Source organism: Macaca thibetana, chromosome 14, assembly GCF_024542745.1.
Source record: "Macaca thibetana thibetana isolate TM-01 chromosome 14, ASM2454274v1, whole genome shotgun sequence".
In the NCBI taxonomy this organism is placed as follows: Eukaryota; Metazoa; Chordata; class Mammalia; order Primates; family Cercopithecidae; genus Macaca; species Macaca thibetana.
In genome coordinates, this window is record NC_065591.1 from 3,123,293 (window position 1) to 3,140,212 (window position 16,920).

Sequence of the window (16,920 nt, forward strand, 5' to 3'; positions counted from 1 at the left end):
CCACCACCACACGAGGCACACATATTATTTTACAATCACTGGATTTACAAGTATTGGGGGAGAAAATAAATACAAAATGCAACTGAGACCAATCCACATACCAAGACTCAGTTTTGTGCAAATGAAACCTCTGTAGAAAGCAGCCTCTGAGCTCTGCGGCACTTTTGTCTTCAGCCTCACGGTGGAGATGAGTGCAGCCCGGGCTCCTGGGAGGGAGGCACTGCCACTGAGTAGCCTCCATCTGAAAGGAAGCAGGAGCTCTGGGCACAATGGTTAAAGATGTGGATCAAATGCACAAGAAGGACAAAGGCCATCTTGTCACTGACCAGGAAAACATCCTCCGTCTTGGGCACTCTTGTCACATCTGACAATTATCAGGTTATCAGTAGTGGGCTCCTACCCAGATTAGGTCCAATATGGCCAGGAAAAAGCTTAGGTTCTGGCAGTCGACGGCCATGAGCAAGGGTGGACGTGGAAAATGCAATGAGGAAAACGTATCCAAGTCTTCAAAGGTAGGGAAAGAGAGCGTAACTGATCTATGAAACGCAGCCAGGTAAAGGGAAGAACATTCCAACCAAGATTATCAAGACATTTCCTCCTTCACAGACTCAAAAGAATCAAGAGACTCTTCTTTAATTGGAGGCACTCATGTGGGGCGATTCTGCCTCGATGCGGCGGTTGCTCCCCATCACTGGACCTTTCCAGCTCCCTCTGAGAATCTGGTGCATGCCACTCGGAACAAATACTCCCATCTCCATAAGGTGCCCTCTCCTGCGCATAGTGGAGAGGTTTTATAACGTGAGGGTGAAACCTTTCAAAGTGGAAACCTGTGATTTCTTTCTATTTGGACAATCAAAAGGACTTTAAGACCTTTTCTGCTTTGGGTAAATCAACGATCTGCACAAGACACATTTTACAGAACAAAGGACAAGAGAGTCCTCATTCACATCCTGGTCATGTCACTCCTGGGGACTCCGCATTGCAACCTCCACCTCCTGGGCCCAAGCGATCGTCCCACCTCAGCCTCTCAAGTAGCTGGGACTACAGGCATGAGCTGTGTCATTTCACACCCCATGACAGTCCAATGAAAAGGAAGGAACCCCGCGGGTTCACTGTCTACTCATGTGGCTGGACTGATGGCTGGGAAACCCCAGCACGAGGAGCCAAAAGAGCAGCCACTGCAGCCGCATGTCCTGGTCCTCTCAGGGCGCCCTGAGGCGGCCAGGACAGAGGTGGAGGTTGCAGTGAGCCAGGATCGCCCCACTGCACTCCAGCCTTGGCGACAGAGTGAGACCTTGTCTCATACAAAAAGAAGTGAAATGTCGTTTGAGTTCTGTGTCATCTGGTTTGATGACTTTCTAGGAACTTCTGAGTCATCTGCTCTTGGGAGCTGCCTCCAGGGAGTCCGTGTCCAATCAGAGCGATGGGAGCTCCAGAAGCCCATTGGATGGGAGAAAAAAGGGCTCTCCCCTGCTGGGATGTTTGCAAATCTGACTTTAAATATTTCTCTGTGCTCCTCTCCTCTCCCCTCCCCTCCCCTCTTTTCTTTCCTTTCTTTATTGAGACAAGGGCACACTTTGCTGTCCTGGCTGGAGTGCAGTGGCATGATCATAGCTCACTGCAGCCTTGATCTCCCAGGCTCATATGGTCCTTCCACCTCAGCCTCCTGAGTAGCTGCGACTGAAAGTGTGCACACCACTCCCAGCTGATTTTTAAACAATCTATAGTAGAGACAAGGTCTTACTATGTTGCCCAGGCTGGTCCCAAACTTTTCAGCTCAAGTGATCCTCCCTTCTTGGCCTCCCAAAGTGCTGGGATTACAGATGTGAGCCACCATGCCCAGCCTAGTTTTTATATACACACGTACACATATACACACACACACACATGTGTATATACATGTAGATGTATGTATATACACATATATATGTGTGTGTGTGTATATGTGTACGTGTATATATATAAACTATATAAAATAGTCTACGATTTTTTTTTTTGAGATGCAGTTTCACTCTTGTTGCCCAGGCTGGAGTGCAATGGCAAAATCTTGGCTCACCGCAACCTCCACCTCCTGCGTTCAAGCAATTCTCCTGTCTCAGTCTCCCGAGTAGCTGGGATTACAGGCATACGCCACCACGCCCAGCTAATTTTGTATTTTTAGTGGAGATGGGGTTTCTCGTTGTTGGTCAGGCTGGTCTCGAACTCCCAACCTCAGGTGATCCACCCACCTTGGCCTCCCAAAGTGCTGGGATTACAGGCGTGAGCCACTGCGCACGGCTAGTTTATCTTTACAGTAATATATTTGTATATTTAACTCCATGTAAATCAAAGCTGAATCTATGTGTTCTGCAGGGCAGAGAAGTTGTACATCCAACAAAAACTATAGGAAAAAATTAAAAAATACTCCGAAATATATGTATTTTATTTATACACCTGTATAATATTTATTATAGCAATAATAATGACTCTGTAGTTACAAAAAGAGGGAAAGGATTTTAAAAAATCCCTGGGAGATGCTATTCCACTATGCCCCACCCAACAGTACATTGTTACCGTCTGTTATTGACATCTTTCACTAAGATGGAATTGGTTTTTGGTAGGATAACACTTTATTCTATGAACACCAGGCTTAACACATTTAACACAGTTGTGTTTAAAAACAAATCAAGTTCACATAGAATCTTAAAAAGTATTTCAAAATTTATGGTATATTACCTTAATAAAATACTGGTAAAACGCTTAATTTACAAAATTCAAAATGTTTCCCTCTTCCTATAATGCAGAAGGTGTAAGGTCAGCCGAGAGAAAGGATGAGGAGACCCAAAGTCGGGCAAGCAAGCTGTACTGAGCCGCCTGGCTGCTCTGCCACAGTTAGAGGAGGCAGCGCCGCTAAGACTACAGCAGGGTTTTAGAGGGCCAGAACCAGGTCGGGGTGGGGGAGCTGACTTGGGGGTGCAAGAGGACTGGGTTGGGGTGGGGGAGCTGACTTGGGGGTGCAAGAGGACTGGGTCGGGGTGGGGGAGCTGACTTGGGGGTACAGGAGGACTGGGTCGGGGTGGGGGAGCTGAGCTGGGGGTGCAGGTGTCTTGTCCGCATCCTGGAGATGTTTTTTGCCAGCTTTGTTATGCGAGGTGAACAGACATGTTAACCGCATCCTGTAACTGTCTGGACAAACAGTCACTGGAGGGGATGGTGAAGGGGGGTTTGTCTTTTGCCCTGGGGTAACTGTGTGGAGCGTGCAAGGGCTGTATTGTAAGGCCTGTGGGAGGGGAAGAGAATGGTCTGGTCGGGTGACCCTAACATTTTAGCCATTTAATAGATGATAGGAAAAGGGATGCCATTTTTCGTCTGGCTACTTCAAGCCAAGAGGGCGCAGTGGTTAGGGGAAAGGCTGGAAGGTAGGGGTTGGTCCTGGTACTGGTTTTGAAATTGCCAGTATTCTTGTAGTAGCGTCATGTCTTGTATGGTTCCGTGGGTGAAAGCTCGGACGCGGTTCTGTAAAAACTGGGTACAGAGATGTAAGAGGCAGGGCCCAAAGACTGGAAGGAGAATGGTTATGACGGGTCCTATGAGTGGGAGGAACCAGGAGGCCCAAGAGCTGAGAGACCAAGGGGGCAACAGGGCCAGGCAGAGGAGCTGATTTTTTTTTTGGCGGGGTTGGGGGCTTGGTCTTTTAGTTTTTTGACTGCATTCTGAACCAGGCCTGACTGATTGAAGTAGAAACAGCCTTCCTCATCTAGGAAGATCCAGAGACTTCCTTTTCTGCAGTAAGTAAATCAAGCCTTTGCGGTTTTGTAGGGTAACTGCTGCCAGGGAGTCTAGTTGGTTTTGGAGGTGGGTCATAGTCTACAGTTTTTTTTTTGTTTTTTTTTTTTCAGGGAAGCCTGTAAGTCTGTAGAGTGCCTGGAAATACGATAATCAGGTTCCTCTTACTGGGTATGTAGGAATAGATGGAGAGCGGAGCATCCCTTGGGAGGAAGTGACAGAGCACATATGACAGTTTGAGGTTATGTTTTTTAGTAAGGTAGACAGGTGGGGCAAAGAGAAATACAGGCAAAGGAGAAGGTAAGGGGGGTACACTCCAACATGGAAAGATTGGTGAAGGGATGTTAGAATTTTTTTTTTTTCATTTGTTTTTGGTGGAGGATGAGTTTTTTGATGATCTAGTTCCTTTGGAAGGAGGTGCCTTGTTGTAGTAGTGAGGCCTTTTTTAGTGGGGGAATTCTGGGGTTGGATTGCAGGGGTAATGAGGAGGAGAGAGCCAGGGGCAGAAGAAACAGAGACCTTTTTTGCTGCTTTATCGGCTTTTGTCTCCTTTTGAGATTTTATTTGATCCCATTTGATGTCCTACTTTGGTTGGAAGGTGTGCAGCCTGAAGTAGTTGGTAAATAAGGGGGACCTTAGTGATGGGGGTTCCTTTGGCAGTAAGGAATCCTCTCTTTTGCCAGACAGCAGCATGCGAATGAAGGATGTGATAGGCCTATTTGGAAAGGGTTAGGGCTCTGGTGACAGCTTTAAGTTCTGCTTTTTGGGAGGAGGTTCCTGGAGGTAGGGGCCTGGCTTTAATTACTTGGTCAAGAGAAACAACTGCATATCCAGCAATTCTGGGGGAGCCAGTGGGCCTGGAAGAGGAGCCCTCTGTGAATAGCTGGTCATTGGGGTTGGTGAGAGGCTTGGAGGAAACGTTTGGGAAGTGTGCAGGTGGTCTAGGATGTCAGTGCAAGAATGAGTAGGAAGGGAAGAGCACACCAGGAGTAAGGATTCTGGGTTGAGGGGAGCACTTTTGGTAAGGCAGAATTTGGGGTTTTTGATAAAGAGGACATGGAGTAATTGAATCTGGGGAGGAGGAGGAGAGCTTAATGCTTGGGAGGAGAGGGGATCTTGTAGATTATGAAGACTATATAGATGGTGGTATTTGGGCTGAATGTTCAATTTCCTGCTTTCTAGAGCTAAAACAGCCACTGCTGCTAGTGCTGTAAGACAGGCTGGCCACCTGTGACTGTGTTGTTGGGTTGTTTAGAGAGGCAGGAACAGGAGCAAAGGAGGGAGGATTTTATTTTTGCTGTCTTCAGACACCAAGGGCTATTCCTTGGTTTTCGGCAGTATGGAGAGTGACAGGTTGGGAGCTATGAGGTTAGGACGGAGCCGGTGCAGTGATGAGAGCGGTTTGGAGTTTGTGGAAGTTGGGGAGTATGTTATGTGAGGAGGTTAGGGGTTTATTGAAGGGGCCTTTGGCTGCTTTATAAAGGGGGTGAGCTAGGAGGGCAAAGTTGGGAGTCCTTATTTTTTTTTTCTTTTTTTTTGAGACGGAGTCTCGCTCTGTTGCCCAGGCTGGAGTGCAGTGGCCGGATCCCAGCTCACTGCAAGCTCCACCTCCCGGGTTCACACCATTCTCCTGCCTCAGCCTCCTGAGTAGCCGGGACTACAGGTGCCCGCCACCTCGCCCGGCTAGTTTTTTTGTATTTTTTTTTTTAGTAGAGACGGGGTTTCACCGTGTTAGCCAGGATGGTCTCGATCTCCTGACCTTGTGATCCGCCCGTCTCGGCCTCCCAAAGTGCTGGGATTACAGGCTTGAGCCACTGCGCCCTGCCGGGAGTCCATATTTTTAAAAAGCCTGCTGGCCCTAGGAAGGAACGGATTTAGTTTTTTGAGGAAGATGGAGATAGGCTGTCTATTAAGGCTGCCAGTGACAGGGTCATGGCTCGAGATCTGGGCCATTCTTTGGAGGGGGTGACCCTATAGCCTTTATTAGTGAGGAAACTGAGAAGGGGGCAGTGTGAGTCCGGGAGTTTTTTAGAGAAGGGCTACAGAGAAGGAGGTCATCTAAATATTGAAGGGGGTGGCTGGGTAAAAGATCCAAGGAGGCAAGGTCTTGGGCTAGCGCTTGCCGGAAGAAATGACGGCTATCCCTGAAGCCCTGAGGGAGGACAGTCCACGTGAGTTGTGACTGGAGGCTGTTGGGGTCAGTCTGGGTGAAAGCAAAGAGGTTTTGGGAATGAGGGTGTAGGGGAATGGTGAAGAAGGCATCTTTTAGGTCAACTGTGGTGTAGTGGGTGGTGTTGGAGGGGATGAGAGACAGAAGTGTATAGGGGTTAGGGACTACAGGTTGAATAGGGAGAACAGCCTGACTGATAGCTCGGAGGTCCTGAGTTAGTATGAGCCGTCAGATTTTTCAATAGGGAGGATGGGGGTGTTACATGGAGAGTGTGTTGGTCTAAGCAGACTGTGTGAGCAGAGCTTGTTTGTGATGGGTTGTAAGCCCTTTGGTGTGTTAGGGAAACAGGGTATTGGAGAATGTTGGGAAATTTAGAGGGTCTTTTAACGGGATTTTGATGGGGTCCTGGTGAGCAGCTATGGAAGGGGTGGTGGTGTCCCACACTACTGGGTTAATGAGGGAGGCGGGTAGCAGGTGCTGGGGAAGGGGGGGTCAGGGGCTGGACTAGCAGAGAGGAACAGGAGGGACTCTGGTTGAGGGAGACAGGAAAAGGTGATAGAAGCTTTGAATTTGGTTAAAATGTCTTGGCCTAGGATTGGGGTGGAGCAATGAGGCATAAGGAAGGAGTGTGAAAAAATAGTATTAAACAGGGAACAAGTAAAGGATTCAGTAGCATGTGGATGCGAGACGAGTCGATCAACCCCCACAACAGAGACCTGGGAAGGGTAAGTGGGTCCTAAAAATTCAGGTAAAGCCGCGTAGGTGGCCCCATTATCAATTAAAAAAGAGACTGGCTTACCTGCTATTAGCAGAGTTACCCTGGGCTCCAATGCAGCGATGGCGGATGGGGCCTGGGGCCCTGGGCTCTGTCAATCTTCAGTGGCCCAGCCAAGGAGCTGTGGGAGTGTGAGTGACTCTTCACTCTTTGCTTTGCCAGGGCCTTGAGGAACCGGCCTGTTAGTCTGCTTGTTGAGGACAATCAGACTTCCAGTGGCCAGTTTGTTGGCAAGCTAGGCAAGGAGTTTTTGGCATTCATGGGTTAGGGCATGCTCGGGCCCAACAGCCTTGTTTGCAGCACTTGAAACAGGGCCCGGGAGGGTCACTGCTATGGGGTCTTTTGTGCCCCGGGCAGCCTGAGTAGGCTGAATAGCTGCTGCTAGGAGCTGGTATTTGGCATGATCTCATTGGGCTTTATCTTATTTTGCTCATCTCTGTTGTTGAAGACCTTAAAGGCCAGGTTAAAGAGGTCTTGTTGAGGGGTTTCAGGGCCGTCTTCTACCTTTTTGAGCTTGTGCCATACGTCAGGAGCAGACTGAGAGATGAAATGGATATTAAGAACAATAGTTCCTTCCCGGGAGGTGGGGTTAACATGGGTGTATTTTTGGAAGGCCTCTGTAAGGCAGGAAAGAAATTAGTGGGATTTTTGTTGGCCCTTTGGGAGATTTTTTTGAGTTTTTCAAAGTTATGGCCTTACGGCCGCTTTGTTAAGGCCTCTGATAAGGCAAGTGATCACGTGATCACCAGATGCCTGGCCAGGTTGTGTGGGCTGGTACTCCCAGGAGGGTTTTTCCCAGGTAACTGCAGCGGCCCCTACGGGTTTAGTAGGCTCTTGCCGATGAAGATCACTGGCGTGCGCCTGAGCTGCAAGCCACTCTTTTTTTTTTTTTCCAGGAGAGTAAAAGAGGATAATATAGAGATCATGCCAAGTGAGCTATTTGATATAAGTGTCAGGATTGCAGGAAAAGGACCTGAGATGTTTCTTAATTTGGGAAAGGTTAGACAGGGAGAAGGGAATGTGGACGCAAATGACTCCTTTAGCCACCTCTCAGAGGGGAAGTAAGGGGGCCGACTGTTGGGCATGCTGAGTCTGAGTGGGTATGAGGTGGAGATGGGGAGGAATCAGAATCAGAAGCTGGGTGGTTGGAGAGAGGAAGAGAAAGAAGGCAGCAGTGGGAGTGTATGGTGGAGGACTGTGATGATGTGGGGGAGGATTATGGTGCTGTCGGGGAAAAGTCGGCAGGGTCAAAGGAGGAAGAATCATCGGGAGGAGTGGTGACAGGTGTGGGGGGTCTGAGAATGGGTCAGGTGTGGAGCAGGTGAGGAGGATCTGGAAAGTAGAGCAGGACTGACAGAGGGAGGGACAGCTACGGAGGGCAAACGAAAGCCCGAACATAAGGGATCTCTGACCACTTTGATCGCGATGGCAGAAGTTGTCTTGGTACCCGAGAATGTTGAAACTGAAAGTGCTGTTTTCAGGACATTGGGAGCCATTGTTTAGTTTATACTGTGGCCAGGCAGTGTTCCAATAAAAGATGAGTTTTTTTTGGCTGAATTTCGGAATGGAGGCTAAGGGCGTTAAGGTTACAGAGGAGACACCCAAGCGGGGGATGTCTTTGAGGGAGTGGATTGGGAGGCTCCCACGGTGGAATGAGAAAGGGAGGGGTAGAGATGGGAGACTTGGCCAGAGACTAGAATGGTGGGAGAAGGCATCCCTTGTCCCATGGTTCAAGTCGGAGAAGTGCGATAATCCCCAGTTCAGGCATCCCCGATAGGGAGATATCAAGGGCCTCCTGGAGGCTGGGAGGAGGAAACCCTTGGCCCAGCGCTGGGTCTTTTGGGAAGGAAAGAGTAGACAAGGGTTCCAGAAAGAAGGCAAAAGTCTCCTTTACTCACCCCTCAGGTGGCCTTCGTGTTCGATGTGTTCGCCAGCAATGGAAAGATCCTTGGGTCTCCAGCAGGTTCTGGAAGGGGGAGTTTAGCTGGGGGAAGGAGGGAGGGAAGGAGAAAGGGAGGCCAAACTCTACCATCATCCTGGGTTTTGGCACCAGAAATCTAAGGTCAGCCGAGAGAAAGGATGAGGAGACCCAAAGTCAGGCAAGCAAGCTTCACTGAGCTGCCTGGCTGCTCTGCCAGTTAGAGGAGGCAACTCCGCTTATAGGTTATAGCAGGGTTTTATAGGGCCAGAACCAGGTCGGGGCTGGGGAGCTGAGTTGGGGGTGCAGGAGAACTGGGTCGGGGTGGGGGAGCTGAGCTGGGGGTGCAGGAGAACTAGGTTGGGGTAGGGGAGCTGAGTTGGGGGTGCAGGTGTCTTGTCCGCATCCTGGAGATGTTTTTTGCCAGCTTTGTTATGCGAGGTGAACAGACATGTTAACCGCATCCTGTAACTGTCTGGACAGTTACTGGAGGGGACGGTGAAGGGCGGGTTTGTCTTTTGCCGTGGGGTAGCTGTGCAGAGAGCGCAAGGGACTGTACTGTAAGGCCTGTGGGAGGGGAAGGGAATGCTCTGGTCAGGGTGACCCTAACAGAAGAGTAGTATTCTAAACACCCAGCTCATAAATCACTTACAAGTATATAAAACAACCACAAACAGCCTCTACCAAGATTTTACTCACGCATCTTACATTTCAGTGTCTTTCACCTTTCATGGACAAGTATATCAGTGATGCACACCTAACAGAAGAGAATTTCTCACATCTCTGATGCAGCAACAACTGACCATGTGTTTTCACATCAGCACCAGAAATGAAGACACAGCATGAACTGATTCGAGGATTAAAAGACATCAATATTCGCTTTTCAAAAATTTAACATTTTTCAATGCAAAAACGTGTATTTTGAATGTAATTATAACTCTACAAAAACTCAGTCTCATCCTCCTTTTAAACTTAAATAAGAATGAACGATCTACTTCAAGTCGAGATGTCCCTGTAGACTCAACACACGGATTCACTGTCGTTTCCGAACGTGTCCGTGCTCTGTTCCTCTCTTCCTCAAATCCTCCAGTGTTTACTTAGAACGCGTCCGTGCTCTGTTCCTCTCTTCTTCAAATCCTCCAATGTTTACTTAAATTGAATTTTGCTTATGTTTCCCATTTACTGTATTTGCAAAATATCTTTTAGTATGAACTCTGATGTTTTCTAAGCTATCGTTTTTGAACAAATGTTATTCCACAGTTATGATATTTGTTGGGTTTCTCTACAAATTCTCTGGAAGTTTAAGCAACTGTTGCATGTCTTCCATCTAGTATAAAACATAATTGTAACATTTTTTTTCAGAAGAAATACTCTTGTGTGCTCTGGAGACTTATATTTCATGAAAGGTCTTTCAATAGTAATTAAATTTATAATAACTTTGTTACATCCAAACTGATGTAAAGTAGGATGCGAGCAGATACTAAAGGCTGTGCCTATTTTTATATATTTTTTTTCTCAAGTATGAATGCTTTCATGTACAGTCAGGTGTGAGAACTGGGTGAAGGCTTTGCCACACTTTTCACACTTGTAGGGTTTCTCTCCAGTATGAATTCTCTTATGTACAATAAGGTTTGAGGACTGGGTAAAGTTCTTTCCACATTCGTCACATTTGTAGGGTTTCTCTCCAGTATGGGTTTTCTTATGTTTGGTAATATCTGAGAACCACATAAAGACTCGGCCACATTCTTCACATTTGTAGGGTTTCTCTCCAGTATGAATTCTCTTATGTACAATAAGGTTTGAGGACTGGGTAAAGTTCTTTCCACATTCGTCACATTTGTAGGGTTTCTCTCCAGTATGGGTTTTCTTATGCTTAGTGAGGTCTGATAACTGCTTAAAGATGTTGCCACATTCTTCACACGTGTAGGGTTTTTCTTCAGAATGAGTTCTCTTGTGATTAGAAAGGCTTGAGCAAGTTCTGAAGACTTTCCCACATTCTTCACACTGGTAGGGTTTCTCTCCGGTGTGAATCCTCCTGTGTTCACTGAGGTGTGAGGACTGCGTATAGGCTTTCCCACATTCTTCACATTTGTAGGGTTTCTCACCAGTGTGAATCCTCTTATGTTTAGTAAGGTCTGAGAACCATTTGAAGATGCTGTCACATTCCTCACATTTGAAAGGTTTCCCTCCAATCTCATTTCTCTGATGTTTGGAAGGATTTGGGCTGTGGTTAAAACCTTTGTACCATGTTTCACATTTGGAGAGCTTCTCTCCAGCAAGAATCAGCTGTTGATTAGAAAGGCTTGAGCAAGATATAAAGACACTGCTGCACTCTTCATATTTGCAGGGTTTTTCCTCAGTACCACGCTCATGTTCAGTAAGGTGGGAGTACTGGTTAAATACTTTGCCAAATTCTTCACATTTGTAATGTTCCCCTCCAGCGTAAATTCTATTTTTAGTAAGGACTGAGCAAGTTTTAAAAACTTTGTCACATTCTTGACATCTGTAAGGTTTCTCTCCAGTGTCAATGTTCTCATGTTCAGTAAAGTGTGAGCACTGGATAAAGGTTTTGCCACATTCTCCACATTTTTGGAATTTTTTTCCAGTGTGAATTTTCTGATGTTCAGTTAGGAATGAGAACATTTGAAAGGATTTGCCACATTCTTGACATTTGAAAGGTTTCTCTCCAGTATTACTTATATTATGTCTATGCAAATTTGAAAAGTTATTAAAGATTTTAACATATTTATTACATTGAAAGATTTTGCTATGGGTAGTTGATGAACATTGGTTAAGTTCATTATAATCTTTTTGCAACTTACACTCATTTAAACTTTCCCAGTCTTTCCTTAAATGTAAATTATCAAGGCCACAATTTCCATATCCTCTCAGTATTGATTTTGGGAACGCATCTTGTATGCCCTGCTCTGGCAAAAGGTCTTGGGTAACATGAGAAGACATAGCTGGAAAAAAAAAAAAAAGTTATCCCACTTACTAGACACAGATGAATATATTTTGTGAATCTAATCTGTAAAATAATGCCAAATACATTAGCAAAATGGCATAAAAAATACCACAGGCCCTAATTTCTGTATAAACATATAAATGTAACAATACCTAGTGAGAAAATGCATCTGAACTCTAAAAACCACTTCAGAGTTTGCAGCACTCCCGGTGAGCACAATGCTAGGAGCCACATAAAAAGAAAAAAAGTGTGTTACATTTACCCCCCACAGCCCCTGCTCCTCCGCAGTACAGCACAATGCCTTTGAGAGTACATCCTCAACTCCTGGCTTCTCCTTCAAAAGAGAAAGAAAGTACTGGCGCAAGTATTTTTACTTTTGGCCTTTTGAAGCTTTGGCAAAGACTGATTTCTGCCCCCATGACAGAGGGCTGAGAGAAATGGCGGTACTCTGAGTGACAGGCTGGGTCTGCTGAGACCGAAAGGAAATACCTGTGACAGCAGCAGGAAGGCTGCAGCAGCAGCACCAGGCAACAGGTGTATTGGGTAATTACAGGGCACTGTGAAGAAACCTGAGAAACTCTCTTTAACTGAAAAATACACACACAATCCCACACAAGACACAACTGCAGAACAGGCTTAAGTGGCCTCTAGAATCCGGCCCAATTTGTTTTAGACTACCCCAGGAGAAAGCCACATTATAAAGGTTGTGGCAGGAGGCTTTTTGTTAATGCCTGAATCTCAATCAAAGATTACATGTACAAAGTATTAGGGTCACATGACGCAATCAAAGAAATAAAAAAAAGTTCAAAAATCAACCCTAAAACAATGGAGATGCATAAATTAACTGAAAAAATAAAATTACCATTTGAATAATGCTCAATGAGTAAAAATGGGAAAACAGCAAACTAAGTAAAATTAGGAAAATGAGGATATCAATAAAAAGATATAAAGTATGAAAAACAGACTGAGAAACAGGTATGAAAGGAAATAATTACTGAGAAATTCTTAAAAGTAAGAAAAAAATATTAAAAAATCAAGAAGCTCAACACATCAACTAGTATAAACAAAAGGGACATAAGACACATTATAACCGCAGTTTCCAAAGTCAAAGGAGAAAATAATCCTGAAAGCAGCAAGTGAAAAGCAAGGTGTATGCTCTTAGGAGATTACCAGTGAATTTGTCCACAGAAACCTTGAGGGCAGGCTGGGCACAGTGGTTCACACCTGTAATCTCAGCACTTTGGGAGGCTGAGGCGGGCAGATCGCTTGAGCCCAGGAGTTCGAGACAAGCCTGAGTAGCATGGTGAAATCCCATCTCTACAAAAAATACAAAAAAAATTAGCTGTGTATGCTGTTGTGCTTCCCAGCTACTCAGAAGGCTGGGGTGGGAGAATCACCTGAGCCTGGAAAGTTGAGGCTGCAGTGAGCCATGATCACACCACTGCACTCCAATTTGAGTGACAGAGTAAATCCCTGTTTCAAAAAAAGTACAAGCTGAAGCAAGAAGGGAACCGGATGAGATAAGTCTAATTGCTGAACACAAAACTTCCAAGCAAGAATAATATAACCAGTGACCTACAAAATAAAAACAAATAAAGACTTTCTAACATAACCAAGGGCTACACTACCACTACACATGTCAAACAAGAAACGGTAAAAGGAGTCCTTTCCATTGAAAATAATGCAATGCTAGAAAATAATATATAATCATATCAAAATAAATATATGGAAAAGATATGCATACACAGAAAAATAAAATTCTGTGGTACTATAACGATGGTGCAGAAATCACTTTTAATTATTATCTAAAATTTGAAAGACGAAAGTAGAAAAATAATCATAAATATCTGTTAATGGATATATAACATTAAATGATTTCGTGACATTAGTAACAAAGTTGAGGGCAGATTTAATAAGAAAGAATTTTTGTATACAACTAAGGTTAAGTATTTACCAGTGTAAAATATCTTGCTGTAACTTTAAGATGTTTTATATACTTTCCATGGTAACTACAAAGAAAATGTCTATAAGACACACAAAAGAAAATTTAAAAAGAAGTCAAAGCTTATTACACAAAGTACAAGACACAAAAAAGAAAGGGAGAAAGAAAAAGCTACAAGAATCAAGTAAAAAAAAATACAATGGCTAAAGTACATCTTTTTATATCAGTAAATTGTTTATTTAGGAACTAAACTACTCAATCAAAAGGCATATGCTAAATAATTTAAAACCAAGCCAAGATCAAACTATAGCTGACCTACAAGAAATTCACCTGAGACCTAATGACAAAAAGAGACTGAAAGTGGCAAGATGGAAATAGACATTTCATGCAAATGTTAATGAAATGAGAGAAGAGATTACAATTATATTATGCAAAATACATCTTAAGTCAAAAAATGTCATACTTCATAAAGCATACTTTAAGTCAGAGCTCACAAAAAACAAGAACATAAAACAATAATAGAAGGGGGAATGAACTGGGAACCTATGACAAGTGTGGGTGCATATTTGTATATGTATTTGGGTATTGAAGTAACTTCCTATTATATTGCTATTTCTTGCTTCAATTTTGCAAGTTCTTTATAAACAAATAATTACAGCATTGAAGCAAGAAACAGACAGCAATATAATAATGGCATACTTCTAGAACCCACTTTCAGTAATGAATAATAAAGCAAGACTTAATAATTGTAGAGAGGACCTGAAAGCACTACAAAGCAATTCTACCTCACAGACATAGATACAACACCCCACACAACACAGCAGGAGACACACTCTTCCCACGAGCTCAGGAAACATTCTCCAGGACAGGCCACCTGTTAAACAAATAAACACGTCTTACCAAATTTCAAAAAACGGAAGTCTTCTGCATTACTATATATGACCAAAATGAAATGAAACTGGAAATAACAAAGAAAAACAAAAAAATTCACAAATATATGGAAATTAAACAACACATTTGAGCGTGCTCTTGTTCAAGGGTTGAAATACTCAATATTGCAAAGATGTTCACGCTGTCCAATGCAATCTACAAACTCCATGCAATCTCTTTCAAATTTCTAATCCTCTTTTTGCAGAAATAAAAGCAATAACCTAAAAATCCTAAGACATCTCAAGGGACTGTAAAGCACCCAACAATTTTCAAACAGAGGAACAATATTGGAGGTATCACACTGTCTGACTTCAAAACACATTATGAAGCAACCGTAATTAAAACAGTTTGGTATTGGTATAAAGGCAGACAAATAGTACAATAAAACAGAATGTAGCACAGATTTAAAAATAAAACACAGAAAAATAAAACTGTAAAACAAATAGCTAAAATATGGGATTTATTGAACACCATGATCTAAACCAATATATTCATGAAAGAAGTCTTACAAAAAATACATAGCAGAAAAGCAGTAGAGGCATTATTCGAAGAAAAAAAGGCTGTTAACTTTCCAAATTTCAGTATGATAAAAATGTTACTAACCAAGAACACCTGATCTAGAATAATTTCACTTCAAAAGAACAAGGGAAAAATAAAGACTTTCCAAAATAAATAAATAGATGAGGGTGTTCACTACCACTAGTATAGTTCTATAAGAAATGCTAAAGGCTGGATAGGCATGGTGGCTCATGCCCATAATACCAGCTTTGGGTGGGCCAAGGTAGGAGGATTGCCTGAGATCAGGAGTTATGAATTAGCCTGGTCAACAGAGCAAGACCCAATCTCTACAAAATACAGAAAAAATACTGAAAAGACTTCATTGTGTTAAAAAGACAATGATGCTAGACAGCATTATAAAACCATATGAAAATATAAAACTCTGTTAAAGGTATATAAGCAGATATATAATACTTTTTTTTTTTTTTTGAGACGGAGTCTTGCTCTGTCACCCAGGCTGGAGTGCAGTGGCCGGATCTCAGCTCACTGCAAGCTCCGCCTCCCGGGTTCCCGCCATTCTCCTGCCTCAGCCTCCCGAGTAGCTGGGACTACAGGCGCCCGCCACCGCGCCCGGCTAGTTTTTTGTATTTTTAGTAGAGACGGGGTTTCACCGTGTTAGCCAGGATGGTCTCGATCTCCTGACCTCGTGATCCGCCCGCCTCGGCCTCCCAAAGTGCTGGGATTACAGGCTTGAGCCACCGCGCCCGGCCTATATAATACTTTACTATCATAATGATAGTGTAAAAAACTCAAAATTCTGCCATAATATCTGAAAAAATATCTGCATGAATCTTTGCTACCAGATACAAAATATACAATAATTTGTTACATTAATAGCACACTGGAGGGTGTTACAGTTTCTGTATTTAATGAAGTTGTGAGATTAAAATCTATAACTTTAAGGTGTTTGATGTACTCTCCATTTTTCTTTTTTTTTTTCGGGACGGAGTCTCGCTCTGTCGCCCAGGCTGGAGTGCAGTGGCCGGATCTCAGCTCACTGCAAGCTCCGCCTCCCGGGTTCACACCATTCTCCTGCCTCAGCCTCCCGAGTAGCTGGGACTACAGGCGTCCGCCACATCGCCCGGCTAGTTTTTTGTATTTTTTAGTAGAGACAGGGTTTCACTGTGTTAGCCAGGATGGTCTCGAGCTCCTGACCTCGTGATCCGCCCGTCTCGGCCTCCCAAAGTGCTGAGATTACAGGCGTGAGCCACCGCGCCCGGCCATACTCTCCATTTTTCAAGGCGATCACGAAGAAAATACCTATACAAGGTCTGCAAAACACAATGAGAAAAGAATGAAAGCATGTCCACACAAAATCACAAAACAAACAATGAAGATAGTCAAAGAGGAAATGAGGGATAACATATCTACAAGAAACACAGAAAACAGTAACAGTCAAGATAGTGACAGTAACTTCATTTCCTTCAGAAATGATTTTAAACATAAATTAACCTACTTATTTGACAGAAATAAAATAGCTGAATTAAGAACAATATGCTAGCTACAAAAGACTCTAGCTTTAAATAGAAAAATAGGCTGAAAGTAAGAATAAAAAAAAATTCCATGCAATTAGTAACCACAGTCAGGTGGGGTGGTTATCATTATATTAGACACAATATACTTTAGGTCAAAACTGTCACAGGACATAAAGATTAATAGCATGTAATGGCAAAATGTGTCCATTAACCAGGAACCTGTAACTGTTCATCTGTCTATATTAATATCTAACATCAGGGTTCCCAGATACATAAAGCAAATATGGAGAGAAGTGAAGCAAGACGTACACAGAAATACAATAATTATCGACTCTAAGACCCCATTTTCAACACAGAATAGAAAATTACACAGAAAATCAAGGCCGGGTGGGGTGGCTCACACCTGTAATCGCAGCACCTTG

At 43.8% G+C, this 16,920-nt stretch overlaps 1 protein-coding gene across 19 annotated transcripts in view; it reads right to left on the reverse strand.

Moving 5' to 3' along the window:
* Nucleotides 1-2,590: 2,590 nt before the first annotated feature.
* ZNF195 (zinc finger protein 195) overlaps nucleotides 2,591-16,920 on the reverse strand; it is a 33,017-nt gene continuing 18,687 nt past the window's right edge. For 13 of the 19 annotated variants that reach the window (XM_050758307.1, XM_050758306.1, XM_050758300.1 and 10 more), the window contains 2 exons: nucleotides 12,764-12,910; nucleotides 2,591-11,591 (listed from right to left, as the gene is read on the reverse strand). In XM_050758307.1, the coding sequence (XP_050614264.1) occupies nucleotides 10,144-11,591; nucleotides 12,764-12,910 (1,595 nt within the window). In that variant the 3' untranslated portion in view covers nucleotides 2,591-10,143. Of the gene's footprint in view, nucleotides 11,592-12,763; nucleotides 12,911-12,990; nucleotides 15,435-16,920 lie in introns of those variants that run through there. The other 6 variants (XM_050758310.1, XM_050758309.1, XM_050758312.1 and 3 more) reach the window with 5 other exon arrangements.